This window comes from Motacilla alba, chromosome 27 (assembly GCF_015832195.1).
Source record: "Motacilla alba alba isolate MOTALB_02 chromosome 27, Motacilla_alba_V1.0_pri, whole genome shotgun sequence".
In the NCBI taxonomy this organism is placed as follows: domain Eukaryota; kingdom Metazoa; phylum Chordata; class Aves; order Passeriformes; family Motacillidae; genus Motacilla; species Motacilla alba.
The window spans coordinates 1,261,602-1,279,799 of NC_052042.1; the positions used below are offsets into that span (position 1 = coordinate 1,261,602).

General features: G+C 63.5%; 2 protein-coding genes across 3 annotated transcripts; both read left to right on the forward strand.

Moving 5' to 3' along the window:
* The first annotated feature begins 111 nt into the window (after window positions 1-111).
* Window positions 112-12,217, forward strand: ARHGAP27 (Rho GTPase activating protein 27). Its single transcript, XM_038163030.1, has 16 exons — window positions 112-1,070; window positions 1,313-2,069; window positions 5,140-5,565; window positions 6,674-6,889; window positions 7,208-7,318; window positions 7,421-7,488; window positions 7,585-7,672; window positions 8,830-8,934; window positions 9,318-9,416; window positions 9,489-9,579; window positions 9,704-9,823; window positions 10,231-10,329; window positions 10,614-10,691; window positions 10,821-10,955; window positions 11,430-11,535; window positions 11,647-12,217. The coding sequence occupies exons 1-16, from the start codon at window positions 682-684 to the stop codon at window positions 11,822-11,824; spliced, it is 3,066 nt and encodes a 1,021-aa protein (XP_038018958.1). The 5' UTR covers window positions 112-681; the 3' UTR covers window positions 11,825-12,217.
* A 1,096-nt stretch (window positions 12,218-13,313) lies between these two features.
* TMEM98 (transmembrane protein 98) lies at window positions 13,314-17,931 on the forward strand. 2 transcript variants are annotated; one of them, XM_038162974.1, is made up of 7 exons: window positions 13,314-13,394; window positions 15,271-15,457; window positions 15,865-15,996; window positions 16,253-16,286; window positions 16,564-16,679; window positions 17,100-17,159; window positions 17,678-17,931. In XM_038162974.1, exons 2-7 carry the CDS (start codon window positions 15,327-15,329, stop codon window positions 17,883-17,885), a joined length of 681 nt encoding a protein of 226 aa, XP_038018902.1. In that variant the 5' UTR covers window positions 13,314-13,394; window positions 15,271-15,326; the 3' UTR covers window positions 17,886-17,931. The 2 variants fall into 2 exon arrangements, with proteins under 2 accessions (XP_038018902.1, XP_038018903.1); XM_038162975.1 differs by lacking the exon at window positions 13,314-13,394 and adding an exon at window positions 14,401-14,523.
* The last annotated feature ends 267 nt before the right edge of the window (window positions 17,932-18,198 follow it).

Below are 18,198 nucleotides of genomic sequence, written 5' to 3' on the forward strand. Positions count from 1 at the left end.
AAGGCTGTGGAGAACTGACATTGATCAAAGCTCTAGTTTTTTAGGATAATGAAAACTGGTATTTTTTTACATGGGGGTTTTGCACAACTAGGCTGCTCTGGGTGCTGGAGCCACACAGGGAGGGGACAAAGTGACACTTGTGCCTTTAGGGACCTGCATGCCCCAGGGAGACCGTGGGTGCCCCGAGCATCTCCCGCTCAGACAGCCCAGCCAGGGCCGTGGCCTCCAGGGAGAGCCGGGCCGCTCCTTCCACCCTGCTGCTGCTCATCCCTGGGAGAAATTTTATTTTCCTTTAACCCCTCCCCACACAAGGATAATTAAAGTCTATTTAACAACAAGTGAAGCGATTTCTGAGTTTGCCTCTCCGCAGTGGGACCTCATCACAGTTTGAACCTGACACGGTGTCTGTGGGAAGAGGATTGGGGATAGGGATGGTGCCTGTCCCTTGTCCTCTGTCCTCCATCCTCCCTGCCCCATCCTGCATCCTTCTTGCCAATCTTCCATCCACCACATGGTTTCGCTTGGGCAAGTGGTTGGGGGTCCCTTCCCCATTTTCCCTGCCCTATTTTCCTTCCCGGCTGCTCCCCACTGGTGTCAGCTTCTCCCATTGTTTTCCCCACCTCTTACGTGCTTGGAGGACTTGGGATGTGCCCACCATCACAGTAGAACTCCCTGGGGTGCATGGGGACAAAAACCAGGGCAGGGCAGCTCCCATGGGCCCCCCCTAATGGGGTCCCCATCCCACTGCCCAGGGAGGCCGTGCCAGATCCGGCAGCAGCGCAGATCCCGGCAGCAGCGGGGCTGGGCCCTTCCTGCGGCAGGAACCTCCCGAGGAGCCGTTTCCTCGTCGGGCGGCAGCGGGTCCCCTCCGCCACCGTCCCGTCCCGCCCGCCGAGGGGACAGGACGCGCCCCAGCACCCCGAGCTGCAGCGGGGGCCGGGCACCCACCCGCCGCGGAGCCCGGCCCCGTCTCTCGTCGAGGCGGCGGCGGAAACCGGGCGAGTCGGGACCGGCCCGGCGCGGGCACGAGCGGCACCGCGGGCGCGCACCCGCCCCAGCGCCGGCCGCAGGTGAGAGCGGGGCTCGGGGACCGCGGGCTCGGGGACCGGGGGCTCGGTGGCTTTGGGGTCTCGGGCACGGTGGCAAGGATGGTGGCGGTGACCCCAGGGTGTTCCAACAGGTTCGGGCGGTTTGCGAATCCGCCGAGGAGGGCGGCGGCTCAGCGGGGACCCCGAGGGAGCTGAGTTGGGGGGTCCTCGGCCCAGGGGGGGTTGGGCGCTGCCGTCACCTTCCCCTGCCCCGTGTCCCGCAGGCGGAGGCGCGGGGAGGCCATGGAGGCGGCGGAGCCGGCGGAGGAGGCGCTGGTGCTGGTGGAGTACGGCTTCGAGTACCGCGCCAAGGACGGCACCTTGGTCTCCATCAAACCCAACGAGCGCTACGTCCTGCTCAAACGCACCAACCCGCACTGGTGGCACGTCCGCAGGAGCGGGGACGCCCGGCCCTTCTACATCCCGGCCCAGTACGTCAAGGAGCTGCCGCCCATCGCTGCCCCAGCCCCGCTTGAGCCCCCGCCATCGGGACGTGCTGCGACAGAGCCGGCCGCGCTCGTCCCTCAGCCCCCGCCAGCCTACGAGTATCGGTTCATCGGCGCCGCCGAGCCGGGGGAGCCGGCAGGAGGGTGCCCGGTGCCCAGGAAGGACTCGGTGCCCAGGAGAGACTCGGTGCCCAGGAGAGACTCGGTGCCCAGGAGAGACTCGGTGCCCCGGAGAGACTCGGTGCCCAGGAGAGACTCGGTGCCCAGGAGGGACTCACCACCATCACTCAGCTCTTTTCGGGTCCTCCCGGGGCTGACCCCGCACCCCGCTGAACCTGTGAGACCTTCGCACTCCCTGGATGACCTGGCGCGGGTGACACCAGCACCTCGCAGTGCCAGTGCTGCCATGGGGGCACGCGGGGATCCCCCAGGACACGCTCGGCCGCTCGGGAAGAGCCGCTCCGAGACACTCTGCGCCTCCGGCAAGGACAGGGACGTTGCCAGGAGGAGGCCGGGGGCCGGCCCCGCGGCTCAGGTACGGTGACATCCCCGGTGCTGTCCCCAAAAGCTGCGCTGGGGGGGGTTAGCGGGTATGGATGTTGAGCGTCACCCCCTCGGCTGATTCAGTGGTCGTGTTCCCCCACCATGACCCTGTGACCCCCGGCACAGCGTGCGGTGACACCCCGGCACCGCAGCCACTGCTGGGACCCCCGTGTCTCCCCACCGAGCTGACCCATGGGACAAACACGCAGGTGACCCCACCATAGGGGCTTGTCAGAATTAACCATTTCGGAGGTGTGAGGGCACCCCCACACAGGGGTCCCTGCACACCCTCCACCCTCACCCCTGGCCCGTGCCTCAGTTCCCCCACCCTCATGGGCACCCCTGGGCTCTCTCAGCCCCCTATTCTGCAGAACCCCGTGGTCTCTGGGGGGGGACTCGGTGTCACCCAGAGGGGTTTTGCAGTGATCCCTCAGGTTCCCAGAGAGTTCCGGAGTGAGAGGAGGCAGAAAGGGTTAACAGGGAAGCGCGGCAGCTCCTCCCTGCCGGGGCGGGAGCCTCACCTGGGCGCAGCACCCATTGACCGAGGTGGGTGCTGGGTGCACCCCGGCACAGGCCAGCGCCCCGACACCCCAAACCCACGCTCACCCCACACCAGTAAGTAGCAAAGGGCTCTGCCCAGCACCCCCTGGGCTGCACCTCCGCGAGGGGGGCACCCAAGGGTGGGGGCCCCCACCGGCCGCCAAGGCGGGCCGGGGTACACAGAGTGAGACAGTGCCGGCAGAGGAGTGGGGCCCACGACAATGTCCACTCCTCATTTGTCCCCGAGCACCTCACTTTGGAGTTACCCCGGGCTCCTGGAGCACCCCAAGCCTGGGTGTCCCCCACTTCAAGGGGGCCTGGAGAGATTGTGCCACCTGGGGGAGTTGCTGGAGGAAATGGGGTATTGATGCTGAGGGGCTGTGGTTTACACCCCATTTTCACCTCATTTTCACCCCATTTTATACCTTGTGCCCCTAGCTGTGCCCTTTGCACACCCAAAGCCACTGAGCCCCCTCTGGGGGTGACCCAGCGTAGTCCCCAACCCCAGTGCCAGCATGGGAGCATTGCTCTTCCTGCCCAAATCCAACCAGTGCCAAAACCATCTGGCATTGGGCATGGCAAGACCATGGTGGCCTCAGTCCTGCCACCATCTGCACCGGATGGGATGGGATGGGATGGGATGGGATGGGATGATCCCGATGTTGTGGGGACACAGCAGCTCCAGATCAGCTTCCGTTTGAGCAGTGTGACACCAGATGGGCGCCCGAAATCATCCCAGTGCAATTCCTGCTCAGCATCATCCTGGAGCAACTCCTGCTCAGTTGGCCTTGGCTTTGCCAGGGCGGGGGACGAGTGGCAGGTTGTGGGTGACGGGTGACAACAACCCCAAGAGAAGCCAGTTCCGCCCCGGGCGTCTCTTCCGCTCCTCGGGCCCCGGCAGGAAGCGCGGTGGGTGCAGGGCCCGGCTCAGGGCGCCAGTGGTGTTACCGGAGCCTCGCGCTGTCCCCACGGCTGTCCCCACCCTGGTGCCCCCAGGGCTGCCCCGGTGTCACCGCGATGGGTGACCGGGCGCCGGGGGAGCCGCGGTGGGCCCGGAGCAGGGCGTTGCAGCTGCTGCACTTGGGGAAGGTAGGCAGCACCCAAGAGTGCTCCCAGGCGGGGGACAGGGGGGTGTTGTGGGGTCGCCCCTTGCCAGGCTCCCCCTTGGCTTTCCCTGGGGGTTTATGGGCACCGGAGGGTGCCACAATGCCCATCCCAAAGCGGGGAGGGGCACCCACCCCCCACCCCCCGGGTGAGAAACCCCCAGGGATGCACCCACAGGACAGAGAGAGCTGCTGGGGGGGCTCCGTGCCAGGGATGCCCCCTTGCCATCCCCCTGTCCCTTGTCCCCAGGAGGAGGGCAGACCCCCTGGTAGTTTCTGGCCCTGCTCACCAGGGTGGGGGGGTCGTGGGGTGATGGGGGGAGGATGAGGGGTGTCATCGAGCTGCTGTCCCACTCTGATCCAGGGTGTCCCCAAGGACAGCACACCTACTGTCACCTCCCTCAGGGTGATGGGCAGGGCTGCAGTGGAGACCTTTGTCCCCACAGCCATTAGTGAGAGACTCAGGCTGTAAAACTGGAGAGATCAAAGGGTGACAGGAGAGGGTTCCCCACTGGCAGCACCCTCCTGGTCCCAGGGGACAAATCCCCCTACCCCAGGCATCTCCACAGGGGGGTCAGCCGGGCTGGTGCTGGGGATGCTATTTTGGGATGTGGTGATGGGACTGTCTGGTTCAGCATCCGGCTCTGGGCGGGACGCCGGGGCTGTGGGTGCTGGAAATGTCCCAGGGTGCAGGTGATGAGAGTGCTGGGGTGCAAGTGTGGCTGAGGTGGGTGTGAGTTTTGGGGTGCTGGGGAGGTGGGCACAGAGGCTGGGGGTGCAGGGGACGAGCAGGTTGGAGGTGTTGGGACCGCAGATGTCAGTGCAGAGGTTGTGGGTGTTCATGGTTTGGGTGTCAGTGCTGTGGGTGCTGCACAGAGCAGGTGATGCAGGTGCCAGTGCTGTGGGTGCTGTATCCAGGGTGTGATGCAGGTGCCAGTGATGTGGGTGCTGTATCCGGGGTGGGGGGATGCAGGTACCAGTGATGCAGGTGCAGGTGATGCAGGTACGAGTGACACAGGTGCTCCATGTGTACAAGGGACACAGGTGTTGATGAGGTGGGTGACACAGTGGGTCATGCAGGTGCCAGTGGCATAGTACTGGTTGTGAGGGTGCTGCCAGCAGCAGGTGACACAGGTGCTGGCACTGGGGGCATCGATATCCCTCCATGTGCTCAACCCTGTGCCAGTGGGTGCTCCCTGCCCCACTCTGGGTGCTGTGGGTACCCCTCTCCACCTCCTGGCCTCCCATCACTGGCATCTCCTGCCCCACACTTTTGGGGGCCCAGACAGGGGGGTGACCCAGCAGCCAGGGCAGGATCCGGCCCCTCGATGCCTCATCCGTCAGCCCCCCAGACACCACAGTGGGGACACCCCAGGAATGCCATCCCAGCTCAGTAGTGACACATCCATGTTCCCCCAGGCACGCAAGGAGTCAGAGGAGACCCCTGATCCCATCTACCTCAACATCCAGGAGCTGCGGGAAGAGACTGCCGCCAGCTCGGCCCCAGAGGAGCCTGGCGGCTCCGTGTCGGACTGGGAAACCCACACAGACACGGACAGTGGACATTTGTTTTATTATAACCCGGTGACGGGCGAGACCACGTGGGATTGTCCCTTCGGGCAGGCGGCCGACGGAGTGAGTCCCGCCGCCTCTCCCGCCTCCTCGCTCGCACACAGCCCGGAGCTTCCCGAGTGGGAACAGCACGTGGATGAAGGGAGCGGACAGACTTTTTTCTATAATTCGGTGACAGGTGAGACGTCGTGGGACCCCCCCACTGCAGGAGACACGGGCAGCCCCCGGGAGATGCTCCCTGGGGGGACGCGGTACAGTCCCATGGAGCAGAGGGTGAGCACCCGGCAAGCGTGGGGATGGGAATGGAGACGGGGATGGGAGTGGAGATGGAAACAGGGATGGGATTGGAGATGGAAATGGGATTGGAGACAGGGATGGGAATGGAGACGGGGATGGGAGTGGAGATGGAAATGGGATTGGAGACAGGGATGGGAATGGAGACGGGGATGGGAGTGGAGATGGAAACAGGGATGGGATTGGAGATGGAAATGGGATGGGATTGGAGACAGGGATGGGAGTGGAGATGGAAATGGGATTGGAGACAGGGATGGGATTGGAGACAGGGATGGGATGGAGATGGAAACAGGGATGGGATTGGAGATGGAAATGGGATTGGAGACAGGGATGGGAATGGAGACAGGGATGGGATTGGAGACAGGGATGGGATTGGAGATGGAAATGGGATGGGATTGGAGACAGGGATGGGATTGGAGATGCAAAAGGGATGGGATTGGAGGCAGAGATGGGAGCAGAGACGGGTAGGAATGGAAACAGGGATAGGAATGGAGATGAAAAAGGGATGGAATGAAAATGGAGACAATTGGATTGAGAAAGGTGTGGGAGATGCAATGGAGATGGAGATGGAAATGGAGACAGATGGGAACGGAGATGGAGACAGGTGAAGATGGACATGGGTATGGATACAGGGGTGAAGGAAAGGATGAGAATGCAGATGGAAACAGGGATGGGATGAAAATGGAGGCAGAGCTGAAGACTGAGAAAGGATAGGAGATGAAATGGACATTGATATGGAAACAAAGATGGGGAATGAAGATGAAGAGAGAAGATGGAGATAGGAACAGATACAGGGATGTAGAAAGGGAGGGGACTGGAGATGGAGACTGGGATGAAGTTGGAGATGGGAGACAGAGATGGGAATGAAGATGAAGGTGCAAATGAAGATGGAAAACCATCATCTTTTATCCATGGATACTGGGATTGAGTTGGAGATGGAAACAGGAATGGGAATGGAGATGGAGACAGGGATTGAGATGGAGATGGGAATGGAGACAGAGATGGGGCAGCCCCCACCTGCACGAGCAACACAGAGATGCAGGTCTCTTTGCTGGGCACAAGATCTTGAACTTTCTCTTCTCTCCAGCCACCGACTCCAGAAACCGATTATCCCGACCTGTCTCCAGATGAGCTGGAGTGTTATCCCGAGGAAGACTATTCGCCCGTGGGCTCCTATGACCAGGGGGCCTCTCTCTGCCTGTCCCCGAGGCGCCCTGAGGAGCTGGGCTTGCCCCCAGGCTGGTATGGGCATGGCCACCCCGAGGGACTCATGTTCTACCCCGAGCACTTCGCCCCTGACACGGTACGGGATCGGGGTGGGAATAGGGACTGGGACAGGGTTGAGGATGGGGATGGGGACAGGGAAAGGAACTGGAAGAGGGATGAACACAGGAATAGGAACTGGGATGGGGACAGGGATGGGTTATGGACAAGGACAGGGATGGCAATGGGGATGGGGACAGGATCAGGGACAGACGCAGACCGGGGTGACTGCCAGGGATAAACATCCTCACAAGCTCACAGAACAGGGGCTGCAGGGGCTCTAGGGTGCCGCGGGTGCACAGCACAGCCTCCTCCTGGCAGGGGCACCTCGGGCATCACCTGACCCCTCCCTGCCCAGGTGCCATCGGGCAGCCACCACGAGCGGGCCAGCAGCGGCTCCAGCCAGGACAGTGGGCTCTTCGCCTGGCACGGCGCTGTGTCACCGGCACCGGGCAGCAGGGAGGAGAAGGTGAGCACCCAGGGAGGAACACCCAGCCTGCCCTCACCCCAGCACCTCTCCAGTCCAGGGACGGCAAAGGCCAAATTTGACACCCCCACCTTCACTTTCCAGTTTAAAAGCCTCGAGAAAGCGGGGGTGCTCAACCGGACCAAGACACTGGACAGAGGGAAGCGGCTCCGGTAAGAACATCCCGGTGGCCCCTGCCACTGGAGACAGGAGTGCTGCAGGGGGAAGGGGTTGTGCTATCCCTGTGTGACCCCTGCTCTCCTCCCCAGGAAGAACTGGAGCTCCTCCTGGACAGTGCTGGAAGGGGGAATCCTCACCTTCTTCAAGGACTCCAAGCACTCAGCTGCCAGTGCCTTGGTAAGAGCCCCAATGGCCTTGGGGCAGGGCATCTCCCACGGGAGTGGACAAGGACTCACAGGATGTGGCCAATGTGTGTAGGATAGGGGCAGCACCCGCAGGGAACACGGTGCTGGCCTCACCTCTGGGGTGGGGGTTCAGGGTTCTGTCTAGGGGGTGCAGAGGCTCTTGGGGCAGGGGGACCATGGCCAGCACCCACAGAATGGAGCCAGCACCCACAGGATAGGACCAGCATCCTTAGGACAGGGCAGGGATCCACAGGATGGGGTTGAAGCTGCAGGATGGGACCAGCACCCATAGGTTGAGGCTAACATCCAGGGGACAGGACCAGCATCCAAAAAATAAGACCCCCAGCACTGTGGGGGGGAATCAGCACTTGAAGGATGGGACCAGGACCCACAGGGCAGGGCAGGTGCCCTGCACAGGGACCCCAGCACGGGGACATGTCCGCTCACCCCCCAGCACAGCCACACTCCCTGCAGGGGTGACAGTGTCAGAGCAGCCAGAGCTGGCGGGAGCCAGCAGGAGGAAGCGGAGCTGGCCCCGGTCCCCCCCAGGTCCCCGCAGTGCCCAGCAGCTGCCACCGGATGCAGAAGTTGCCGTGGGTCTTGCAACACCCTGTGGTGACAGCGACAGGGGTGGGGGAAAACGGAGGACCCACAGCTGGGGAGACAGTGCTGGGCCCACCTCGGGGGTTCAGGGCTCTGTCTGGGGGTGCAGAGGCTATTGGGGCAGGGGTACTGTGGCCAAAGCACCCCAAAACCCAGGGCATGGGGAGAAGCAGTGGGTCTGATGCTCCGCCCCAGCAAAATCCCCCTCCTTAGGGGCAGCCACCCTCTCCCTTCCTGCACCGTCACTGAGAGGGACCCCAAAGCTGGAGCCCCCCCCGGGGTTCCTGGGGAGGGCTGGGAATGTGCCTTGAGGTGATGTTAGACCTAGGACCTGGCTGTCCCCAAGCTGGTGGCTATGACCCTCGCCCCACCACAACAGTCCCATGTCCTAGTCCTGCAGAGACCGTAGGAGGGGACAGAGGGGCCCCACAAAGGACATCTGGCAACCTTGCCGTTCTGGAGGAGGGCAGCTCACGCCCCCCAGCAGGATCCCAGGGTCCCTGTCCCCTCTGGGCAGATGCCACCCTCATCCCTTTGTCCCCACAGAGGCACCCCAGCACCCTGACCACCCCCGAGCACACGGTGAAGCTGCGCGGGGCCACCCTCACCTGGGCCGGCAGGGACAAGTCCAGCAAGAAGAATGTCCTGGAGGTGAGCAGGTGACAGCAGGAGGGACACTGGTCACACCCCAGGGTCCACACGTGGCCCACAGGGCAATGCCACACCTGCCCAGTTCATCCCAGCAGGAGATGGAAGTGGGGACACTGGGGACGTGCCAGGGTGGGCGTACAGGGATTGGCACTGCCGGTCACTGTCCCATTCTGATGGGCACGGAGAGGCCACCAAGGGACATCCTGGCTCTCAGAGGGGCTTTGCACAGGGAGGAGCCGCTCCAGCCGCTCCAGTTCCCCGCAGACTGCACCGTTTGGTGTCATCGCAGCTGGCGCCGGGCTCAGCCACATCCTGCTTCCCAAATCCGCCTGGTTGCGGCAGCCCCGTGCCCTTTCCCTGACCTCTGCCTGTCGCTCCGGCAGCTGAGGACTCGGGAGGGCTCGGAATTCCTCATCCAGCATGACTCGGAGCAGATCATCACCGCCTGGCACAGGGCCATCGCCGACAGCATCGGCCGGAGGGTGAGCAGGGCCCCCGTCCCCCGCGGCCACCCTGGGGCCGGGCCCCGGCGTCTCACGGTGCCGCTTCCGTAGGGCTCCGACATCCCCGGAGAGGAGGAGGCCGAAATTCGGGCTGAATTCGGCTCCCGGGAGAAGCTGGGGGGCGGCGAGGAGCGGAGGGCAGGTGAGCACCGGCACCCGGGATGGGCACGGGGGGCCCGGCAGAGCCACCCACCCTGTGGGTCCCGGGGGGGGACGGGCCGGGAGCGCCCCCGGGACGGTGCTGACGTGTGCCATGTCCCCGGCAGCGGCCGGGCAGGTGACGGGCAGTGCCGAGAGTGACACCAACCGAGTCCGGAACAAGCTCCGCAAGTTCCTGCAGAGGCGGCCGACGCTGCAGTCCCTGCGGGAGAGGGGCTACATCAAGGGTGGGTGTGGGGGGCTGGATCGGGGGGTGCTGGTGCGGGGCTGGATCGGGGATACGTGCTGGGATGAGGGTAAATCCAGAGTGGGATGGGGTGTCGGGATAGGGCCTGTCAAGGATGGGTGCTGGAATGGGGCTGAGTCCCTCGGGATGTCTGCAGGCTGGAGGGTGGGAGGGGACAGCCAAGGATGGAGCTGGGACAGCCAGAGGTGGAACTGGGACACTGGCTTGAGTGACCAAGCCCGAGCCTGACCCACCATCTTGGTGATGTGCTCAGGTATATCCTGCCATCTCCAGCCACCATGGTGGGACACTCCTATGGGAACAAGTCCCTCTGTCCCCAACCCTGTCCCCCACTAGCCACCCTCCTGGTGTCCCCTGGCCACGCTCATGTCCCCGCTGTGTTCCTAGACCAGGTTTTTGGCTGCTCGCTGCTGACACTGTGTGAGCGGGAGCGAGGGACGGTGCCACGCTTCGTCCTGCAGTGCATCTGGACCGTGGAGAGGAGAGGTACAGGGGACAGGGACAGCCTGGAACACCGTCATGGGGACATGGGGACAGCTCCAGGGGCAGCCTACGTGCGATGTTCAGGTTTTCCTTGGAAGCCTGGTGCTGGCTGCTGTGGGCACCGACGCCGCTGTACTGCTCACTGTCACCATGTGCCACCTGGCTGTGGGCATTGTCCATGGGACAGCAGGGACACGTGGGGACCCAGAGTTCCCTCAAGAGTGCCTGATGTCCATCCCAGCGTGCATTGTTTAACTGGGAGCTTTCCCCCATCTCCATCTGCCCAGGTCTGGACATTGATGGGCTGTACCGGGTCAGCGGCAACCTGGCCACCATCCAGAAACTGCGCTACAAGGTGGAGCATGGTACGGTCACCCGCGGTGACAGTCGGGGACAATGGGGCAGGGAGGGGAGGGACAGGGGAGGGGGCAGCCAGGGACCACCCACCCATCCCTGGGGCTCTGGACACAGCTGAGATGCTGCCCCACCCCCAGATGAGCAGCTGGACCTGGATGACGGGCGCTGGGAGGACATCCATGTTGTCACCGGGGCACTGAAGCTCTTCCTGCGAGAGCTGCCAGAGCCTCTCGTCCCCTTCAGCCACTTCGACAAGTTCATCGCTGCCATCAGTGAGGGACAGGGACAGGGACAAGGATGGGGTGGGGTGGGATGGGATGGGATGGGATGGGGTGGGGTAGGGTGGGGTGACGTGGGATGGGATGGGATGAGATGATGAGATGGGGAAGGGATAGGGGTAGGTATGGGATAGGGACAAGGATGGGGTTGAAATGGGATGGGATGGGATGGGATGGGATGGGATGGGATGGGATGGGATGGGATGGGATGGGATGGGATGGGATGGAGACAAAGATGGGAACTAGGATCAAATGGAGATGGGATGGGGAAAGGTATAAGGATGGAGTTTGGGACAGGAATGAGATAGAAATGGAGACAAGAACTGGGATAGGGAGTAGTGATGGAGATGGGATGAGGATGGAGATTAGGATGGGGACAAGGATGGGATGAGGATGGGAATAGAGGTGGGGACAGGGATGCTTTGACTGCTGGAGCCAGCACTTCACCATGCCCTCCCTCCCTGGCAGAGATCCAGGACCTGTCCCTGCGGGGCCAATGCATCAGGGACCTGGTGCTGTCCCTGCCACCCGCCCACCATGACACCATGAAGGTCCTTTTCCGCCACCTCTGCAGGTGACACCCCTTTGTTCCCTCAAACCGAACCCGGTGCAGGAAGGCCAAACACGACTCTAGGGACAGGCCCAGGGTCAGGGCCATGCTGGTGACACGTCCCCTGTCCCACAGGGTGGTGGAGCACAAGGAGGAGAACCGCATGTCGGTGCAGAGCGTTGCCATCGTCTTCGGCCCCACGCTGCTGCGGCCAGCCAGCGAGGAGGGCAACATGGCCATGCACATGGTCTTCCAGAACCAGGTGGTGGAGCACATCCTAAACCACTATGGATACATCTTCCCCGATGGATAAACCATGGAGACACCTGCGGGGACGAGCCTGGCTGTGGGGACTTGGTGGAGCAGCGTCTCCAGGAAGGACTTGGCCATGTGTCACCTCGGTGGTGGCTCCATGGAGGGCAGCACGGTGACCCGGCTCAAGGGAGGGGCACCTGGGGGGTCCTCCTTGGCACCCCATCCCACCGGGGCCGGATTGGGGGGGCTGAGCCTCGGGGGCTGTGTGGGGCTCCCCATGGTCAGTGGAGCCCTGCAGTGCCCCCCTGGCCTCGGCATTCCCGGGTGGGAGCAGGGAGGGTCCAGCGGGCAGGGCCTGCTGGGCAGTGGCACCGGCGGGTGGGCAGGGAGAGGCCGGGCAGTGCCGTGGCTGCAGCCCCTGCCCCGATCTCAAATAAAGAGCCCATGCAGACACAGGGGTGAGGTGTTGCTGTCAGGACAAAGGGACATCCCAGGGACATGGGTGGCACAGTAGGGGCTTGGTGCTCCTTGGTTCCTGGTGACCCTCAGGACACCACATGGCCTTAGTACCCCATGAGGATGAGGAGCCCTGGAACTACATTCCTGGCTGGTGTCACCAAGCACTGTGTCACCACAAATGTCACCACAGACAGCGAAATGTGGTGAGAGCCACACAGCCATGGGACATGAGTTCCCATCACCCAGAGCCACCTCCTGGGTTGGGGGCACTTTGGGTCATGACACAGGCAGGACTGGATGGGACTCAAAAAGGATGGCAAGGGATGTGACTGAAGTGCTTTGGGACATAATGGGGACAATAAAAGGCATGGCAGGGACACGAGGAGGTGGTGTGGGGACATGGGACACATGTCCCGTGCTTTGAAAAACAGCAAGGACAGCACATGGCAGCAGTTGGGGACACAGGGATGGCTGGGGTACAGAGGGGACACTTGGAGACACAACAAGGGCACTTTGGAGTGCGGTGGGGAGGTAATGGGGCCAAGCTGGACTGCAGTGGGGACACTTTGGGACAAGACAGAGACAGTTTGGGGTGCAGTGGGGTCATTTTGGGGCACAAGGATTTTCAGGACACAAAGGAAAACCTCAGGAGTGCAGGGATGATGGTTTGGGACACAATGGGGACAATTTGGGATGCAACTGGGACACAAGGGGACACAACTGGGGAAAGGAAAGGGGCGGTGTGGAATGCAGGGGGAAATTTGGGGGCACAAGGGGATGCCTTGAGCGACAAGACAATGCTTCAAGGGTGCAGCAGGGGCACTTTGGGACAGAACTGAGCCACCTTGGGGTGCACCGGAGCCACCCTGGAGCACAAGGAGGTACTTTGTGACAAGAGGGGATTCTTCAGGAGCGCAGTGGGAGTGCTTTGGGACATTTCGGGACACTTTTTGGATGCATGGGACGCACTTCAGAACTTTGGGAGGTGCCGGGGACCATCGGGCCCCCTCGGGGCGGGAGGAGGGCGGTGCCGGGGGCAGAGCCCGGCCGATCTCCGCTCCCTCTCTGCTCCCTCCCCGCTCCCATCCCGATCCCACCCCGCTCCCGGCCCCGCTCCGCGCCCCCCGCCCGGCTCCATCTTGTTCGCGGCCGCCGCGGAGCCGCTCCAGGTGCGGGGGTCCGGGAGGGCTTGGGGGGACCCGGGAGGGTCGCAGGGACCCGCCGAGGGATCTGGGAGTGGATCTCCCGCCCGGGACCCCCTCCCCCCCAGCCGTTCCCCAACCCCCCACGGGACCCCAGGCGCTGTAGGGGACCTCCCACAGAGCCGTGTCGGGACCCCCCAGAGACCCCGACGCCCCCCGCTGGGCCCCCGGAGCGACCCCCAAGGCCAGGAGGGACCCCATCAGCCCCGTGACCCCCCGGTAACCGGGACTGTACGGGACCAGGAACTGCCAACAGCGACCCGCCCCCCCCCCCCCCCCCCGATCCCTCAGATCCCCCCAAACACCCCCGAGTTCCCCCTCCAGCAGCGACCCCCACACCCCCCAGACACCCACAGGGACTCTCCGGACACCCCCCGGCAGCAGCCCCCCCCCCGCTCCCAGGAACCCTCGGCAGCGTCCCCTCAGTCCCAGAACCCCCCCAAACCCCCCCAGTAGAGTCCTCCCATCCCAGAACCCCCCAAACCCCTCTCCCAGTGCCCCCCTAGAGTCCCTCTTTCCCTTTCCCCTTCCCACCTTCCCTGGTGCTGCACGGGCAGGAACCGACCCCAGCCCAGGCGGGACAGGGACACCCTCTGGGACTGGGGGCGGCGCTGGGGACACTTTGCGGGGGCCAGGGGACACCCCCGGGGCGGTGCTCCCCCCCCGCCCCAGGACCAGGCACCAGGGGGTTACAGCAAAAGCAGCTTTGGCAGCCAAAATCCCTCTTAAGGCTTTAATCGCAGTGGGAAAATGGCGGAGGGGGGGCGGGGGGAGCACCCTGTCCCCCCCTCACTGTCCCCAACCCTGTGGGGTTGCAGCGACAACTGCAGCCGGGCTGGAAATTTAAGCCAAATCCCTAAACCTGGCTTAAAATTCAATGGGATTTAGGGGCGAAAGAAAAAAAGGGGGAGGGCAGGGGGGAAGCAGGGGGGCCGGAGAGTTTCGGGGCCCATCCTGCACCCCCCCTCTGTGGGGGGCCCAGGTGTGAGTCAGGGGGCGAAGGTCGGTGTGGCTGTGTTTGCACACCCGGCACGGAAGTGGCACCGTCCCCGCGTGTCCCCGTGTCCCGCCCGGCGGTGCCTCCCAGCTGGAGCAGGTAGGGAGGGCAGGGATGGAGCCCCCGGCCCGCGGGATGGGCACCGGGGGTGCCCCCGCAGGGTGGGAACCCCACAGGGACTCCCGGTCCGTCCGGGCGGGGACACGGGGTCCCCTGGGCCTGGTATGGCTGCTGTCCTGCTGAACATGGGGACAGGGACACACAGGCCCTGCTACTGCAGCAGGGCTAGCTCGGAGATCCCAATGGCCCAGCTGGGATCAGATTTGGTGGATCCCTGTGGGAAGGGGGCTCTGGAGGTCCTCACGGCCCCATAGGAATCAGGACTGGGGGCTTTGGGGGTCCCTGTGGCCCCATAGGGACAGGAGCTCTGGGTTCCGTGCAGGGATCAGTCTCTGGGGTCCCCATGGCCCCATAGGGAAAGGCTCTGGGGGTCTCCATGTCCTCATAGGGACAGGGCTGTGGGTGGGGGTCTTCAGAAAGACACACTCTGGGGGTCCCCACACCCCCCTATGGCCCGGGCCTTGCTCTTCTGACCCCAGCCCTGTCCTCCTGTCCCCATGTCCATGATGACAGGATGAGGGCAGCCCCCCAAATCCTGCTGCACCCCACACCCAGAGTGACCACATCCCCCAGGTGACACTGCCTCTAGAAAGAGGGAGGGCAGGGGGACCCTGGGGAGAGGGATCCATCTGGGGGTGACACCGGGTCCTGGCCGGGCATTTTGGGGTGTAGGATGGAGAGGAGAACATCTGTGGGGTTCTAGTCCCTGGTGCCCCGTCACTGCAGCCCCCAGTGTGCTGTGATGGCCCCAGACGCCTGAGCCTCTGCGGCGGGGACGAGCCATGGAGACCGTTGTCATTGTGGCCATCGGGGTGCTGGCCACCATCTTCCTGGCATCCTTCGTGGCGCTGGTGGTGGTGTGCAGGCAGCGCTACTGTCACCCCAAGGACCTGCGCCACCACTACGACACCAAGTGAGTGACCCATGGGCTGGCAGTGTCCCTGTCTCCACCAGGGAGGGACCCCAACCCCTGTGGGCTGGGGACAGTGCTGGGGACATGTTCAGCATCATCAAGGAGACAATGTGGGGGACATGTCCATGGTCATCAGGGGGACAGAGATGGGGACACATTGGCCATCATCAAAGGGACAAAGATGAGGACATGTCCCCATCATCCAGCAAACAAAGATGGGGACACGTCCACTGTGATCAGGAGGATGATGCAGGTGATGTCCAGCATCATCAGAGGGAAGAAGTTGGAGATGCATCCACATCACCATGGGGACAAAGATGGGGACTCGTCTTCCAGCAGGGCCACTGGGGCTGTGGGGCAGCCTGAGGAAGTGGCCCTTGGTGGGATGTCCCCCATGTCTCTGACAGACCCATTGTGGACCTGATGGGGACCACGGAGACGCCATCAGAGCCCTCAGAGCTGGAGCTGGATGACGTGGTCATCACCAACCCCCACATAGAGGCCATCCTGGAGAACGAGGACTGGGTCGAGGACGCCTCGTGAGTGTCCCCTGTGTCCCCCCCCCACCACTGCTGGGGACCCCTGTGCAGTGCCAGTCCCCCATCATGGGATGTAGGTGACAGATTTGGAGGTCACCAAGCCATGGGGATGGTCCTCAAGATGGTCTTGGGGTGGGAATATCCCCACGGGTGTGGGGGACATGGGGTGTGGGTTGGCAGGAGAGAGGGAACACACAGGGGACAAGGACAGAGCAGGGGAACACAGGTGGATTCACACCCTCCTCCCTCTCCACAGGGGTCTGGTGTCCCACTGCATCGCCATCCTGAAGGTGAGTGAGGTCATGGCACTGGTGGCAGTGGTGACACTGGTGGGACCAGTGACACTGGTGGCAATGGCAGCGCTGGTGCTACTGGTGGGCAGTGGTAGTACCGGTGGCACTAGTGACACTGATGTCAATGGTCGGCAGCGCTTGTGGTAATGGTGGCAATGGTGACATTGTTGGAACTGGTGGCACCAGTGCTGATGGTAGGTGGCACTTGTGGCACTGGTGTTTATGGTGGCACTGGCGGTGATGGTGGCGCTGAGTGCCTGCTGCTGTCCCCCAGATCTGTCACACGCTGACGGAGAAGTTGGTGGCCATGACCATGGGCTCAGGTGCACGTGTGAAGTCCCCAGCCAGCCTGGGTGACATCATCGTGGTGGCTAAGCGCATCAGCCCCAGGTGACGGGCGATGTCTGGGGGGTCCCAGGGCTCTTGGGTGGGACCCTGTGGCTCTGGGGTATCCCCAGGGACTGGGGGGGAGGAAATTCCAGGGCTCTGGAGGGTCCAGAGATTAGGGGCAGGGTGGGTCTGGACGGGTCATGGGGTCTCTGGGGATGTCCTGAGGCTCTAGGGGGTGTCCTGAGGCACTGGGAGGGACCCTGGGGACTCTGAAGGGAAACCTGGGGACTTTAGGGGTGTCCGGGGACTCTGGGAGCTATCCCTGGGCCCTGGGGTAATTTTGGGACTCTGGGAGGAGTCTGGGGGCTCAGGGGGTTCCTGGGGAGGTCCCAGAGCTCCAAGAGAGCTCTTGATGCCTGGGGTGGTTGTGCTAGAGGTGTCACCACAGTGTCCCTGTGGTTAACACTGTCCCCACAACAGGGTGGATGACGTGGTGAGATCCATGTACCCCCCGCTGGACCCCAAACTGCTGGACGCAAGGTGACAGCGGCGGGAAGGACAGGGACACTTCTGGGTGGCGGACACCTGTGGATGGGGACACCCCCCCATCCCATGCCATACCTCTGGGGACAAGCCCACTCTGGGGACAAGCCCAGGTCGTCCAGCATGATGGGGAGTGAGCAGATCCCAGAATATCCCAGGTTGGGAGGGACCCCAAGGATCACCCAGTCCCCCCCAGCCCTGCCCAGACCCCCCAACAATCTCACCCTGGGCATCCCTGGCAGCGCTGTCCAAACCCTCCTGGAGCTCTGGCAGCCTCAGGGCCGGGACCATTCCCTGGGGAGCCTGGGCAGTGCCAGCACCCTCTGGGGAAAGAACCTTTCCTTGATCTCCATCCCAACCCCCCTGTGACACAACCTCAGACCATTCCCTGGGTCCTGTCCCTGGTCACCACAGCCAAACTGGGGGGCCACGCTGCTGCTGAGGAAGCCACCACGGGGCAGGGCAGTGACAGGGAGGTGACAGGGCGGGGCAGTGACAGCCCCGTGTCCCCGCAGGGCCGCGGCGCTGCTGCTGTCGGTCAGTCACCTGGTGCTGGTGACCCGCAGCGCCTGTCGCCAGCCGGCCGCTCGCCACTGGGTCGAGCGCTCGCTGGCGGCCGCCGAGGAGCACATGGCCGTGCTGCGCCAGGCCGCCATGGCCACCGAGCCCGAGCGGCCGCCAGCCCCCGGCGAGCCCCCCCGCCAGGAGCAGTCCGCCATCTGACCCCAATAAAGGCCCCGCGTGCCCCAACCCCGCAGCGGTGGCTCCGAGATGGGCTGGTGATGTGGTGTCTGCGTGGAGAGGGGTCTGGGGGGCAAACGGGGGTGTTGAAGGGGAGGTCGGGGGTCTAGGGAGGGATTGGGGAGCTTGGGAGGGAGTGTGGAGGGTGGTGGAGGGGTTTAGAGGTTATTTTGTGGGGTTGGGGGTGGATTTGAAGGGGTTGGGGGGCTAAGGAGGGAGTGTGGAGGGGGTTTGAGGGGTTTAGAGGGGATTTTAGGGCGTTGGAGGGGGATTTGGAGGAGCTGGGGAGTCTAGG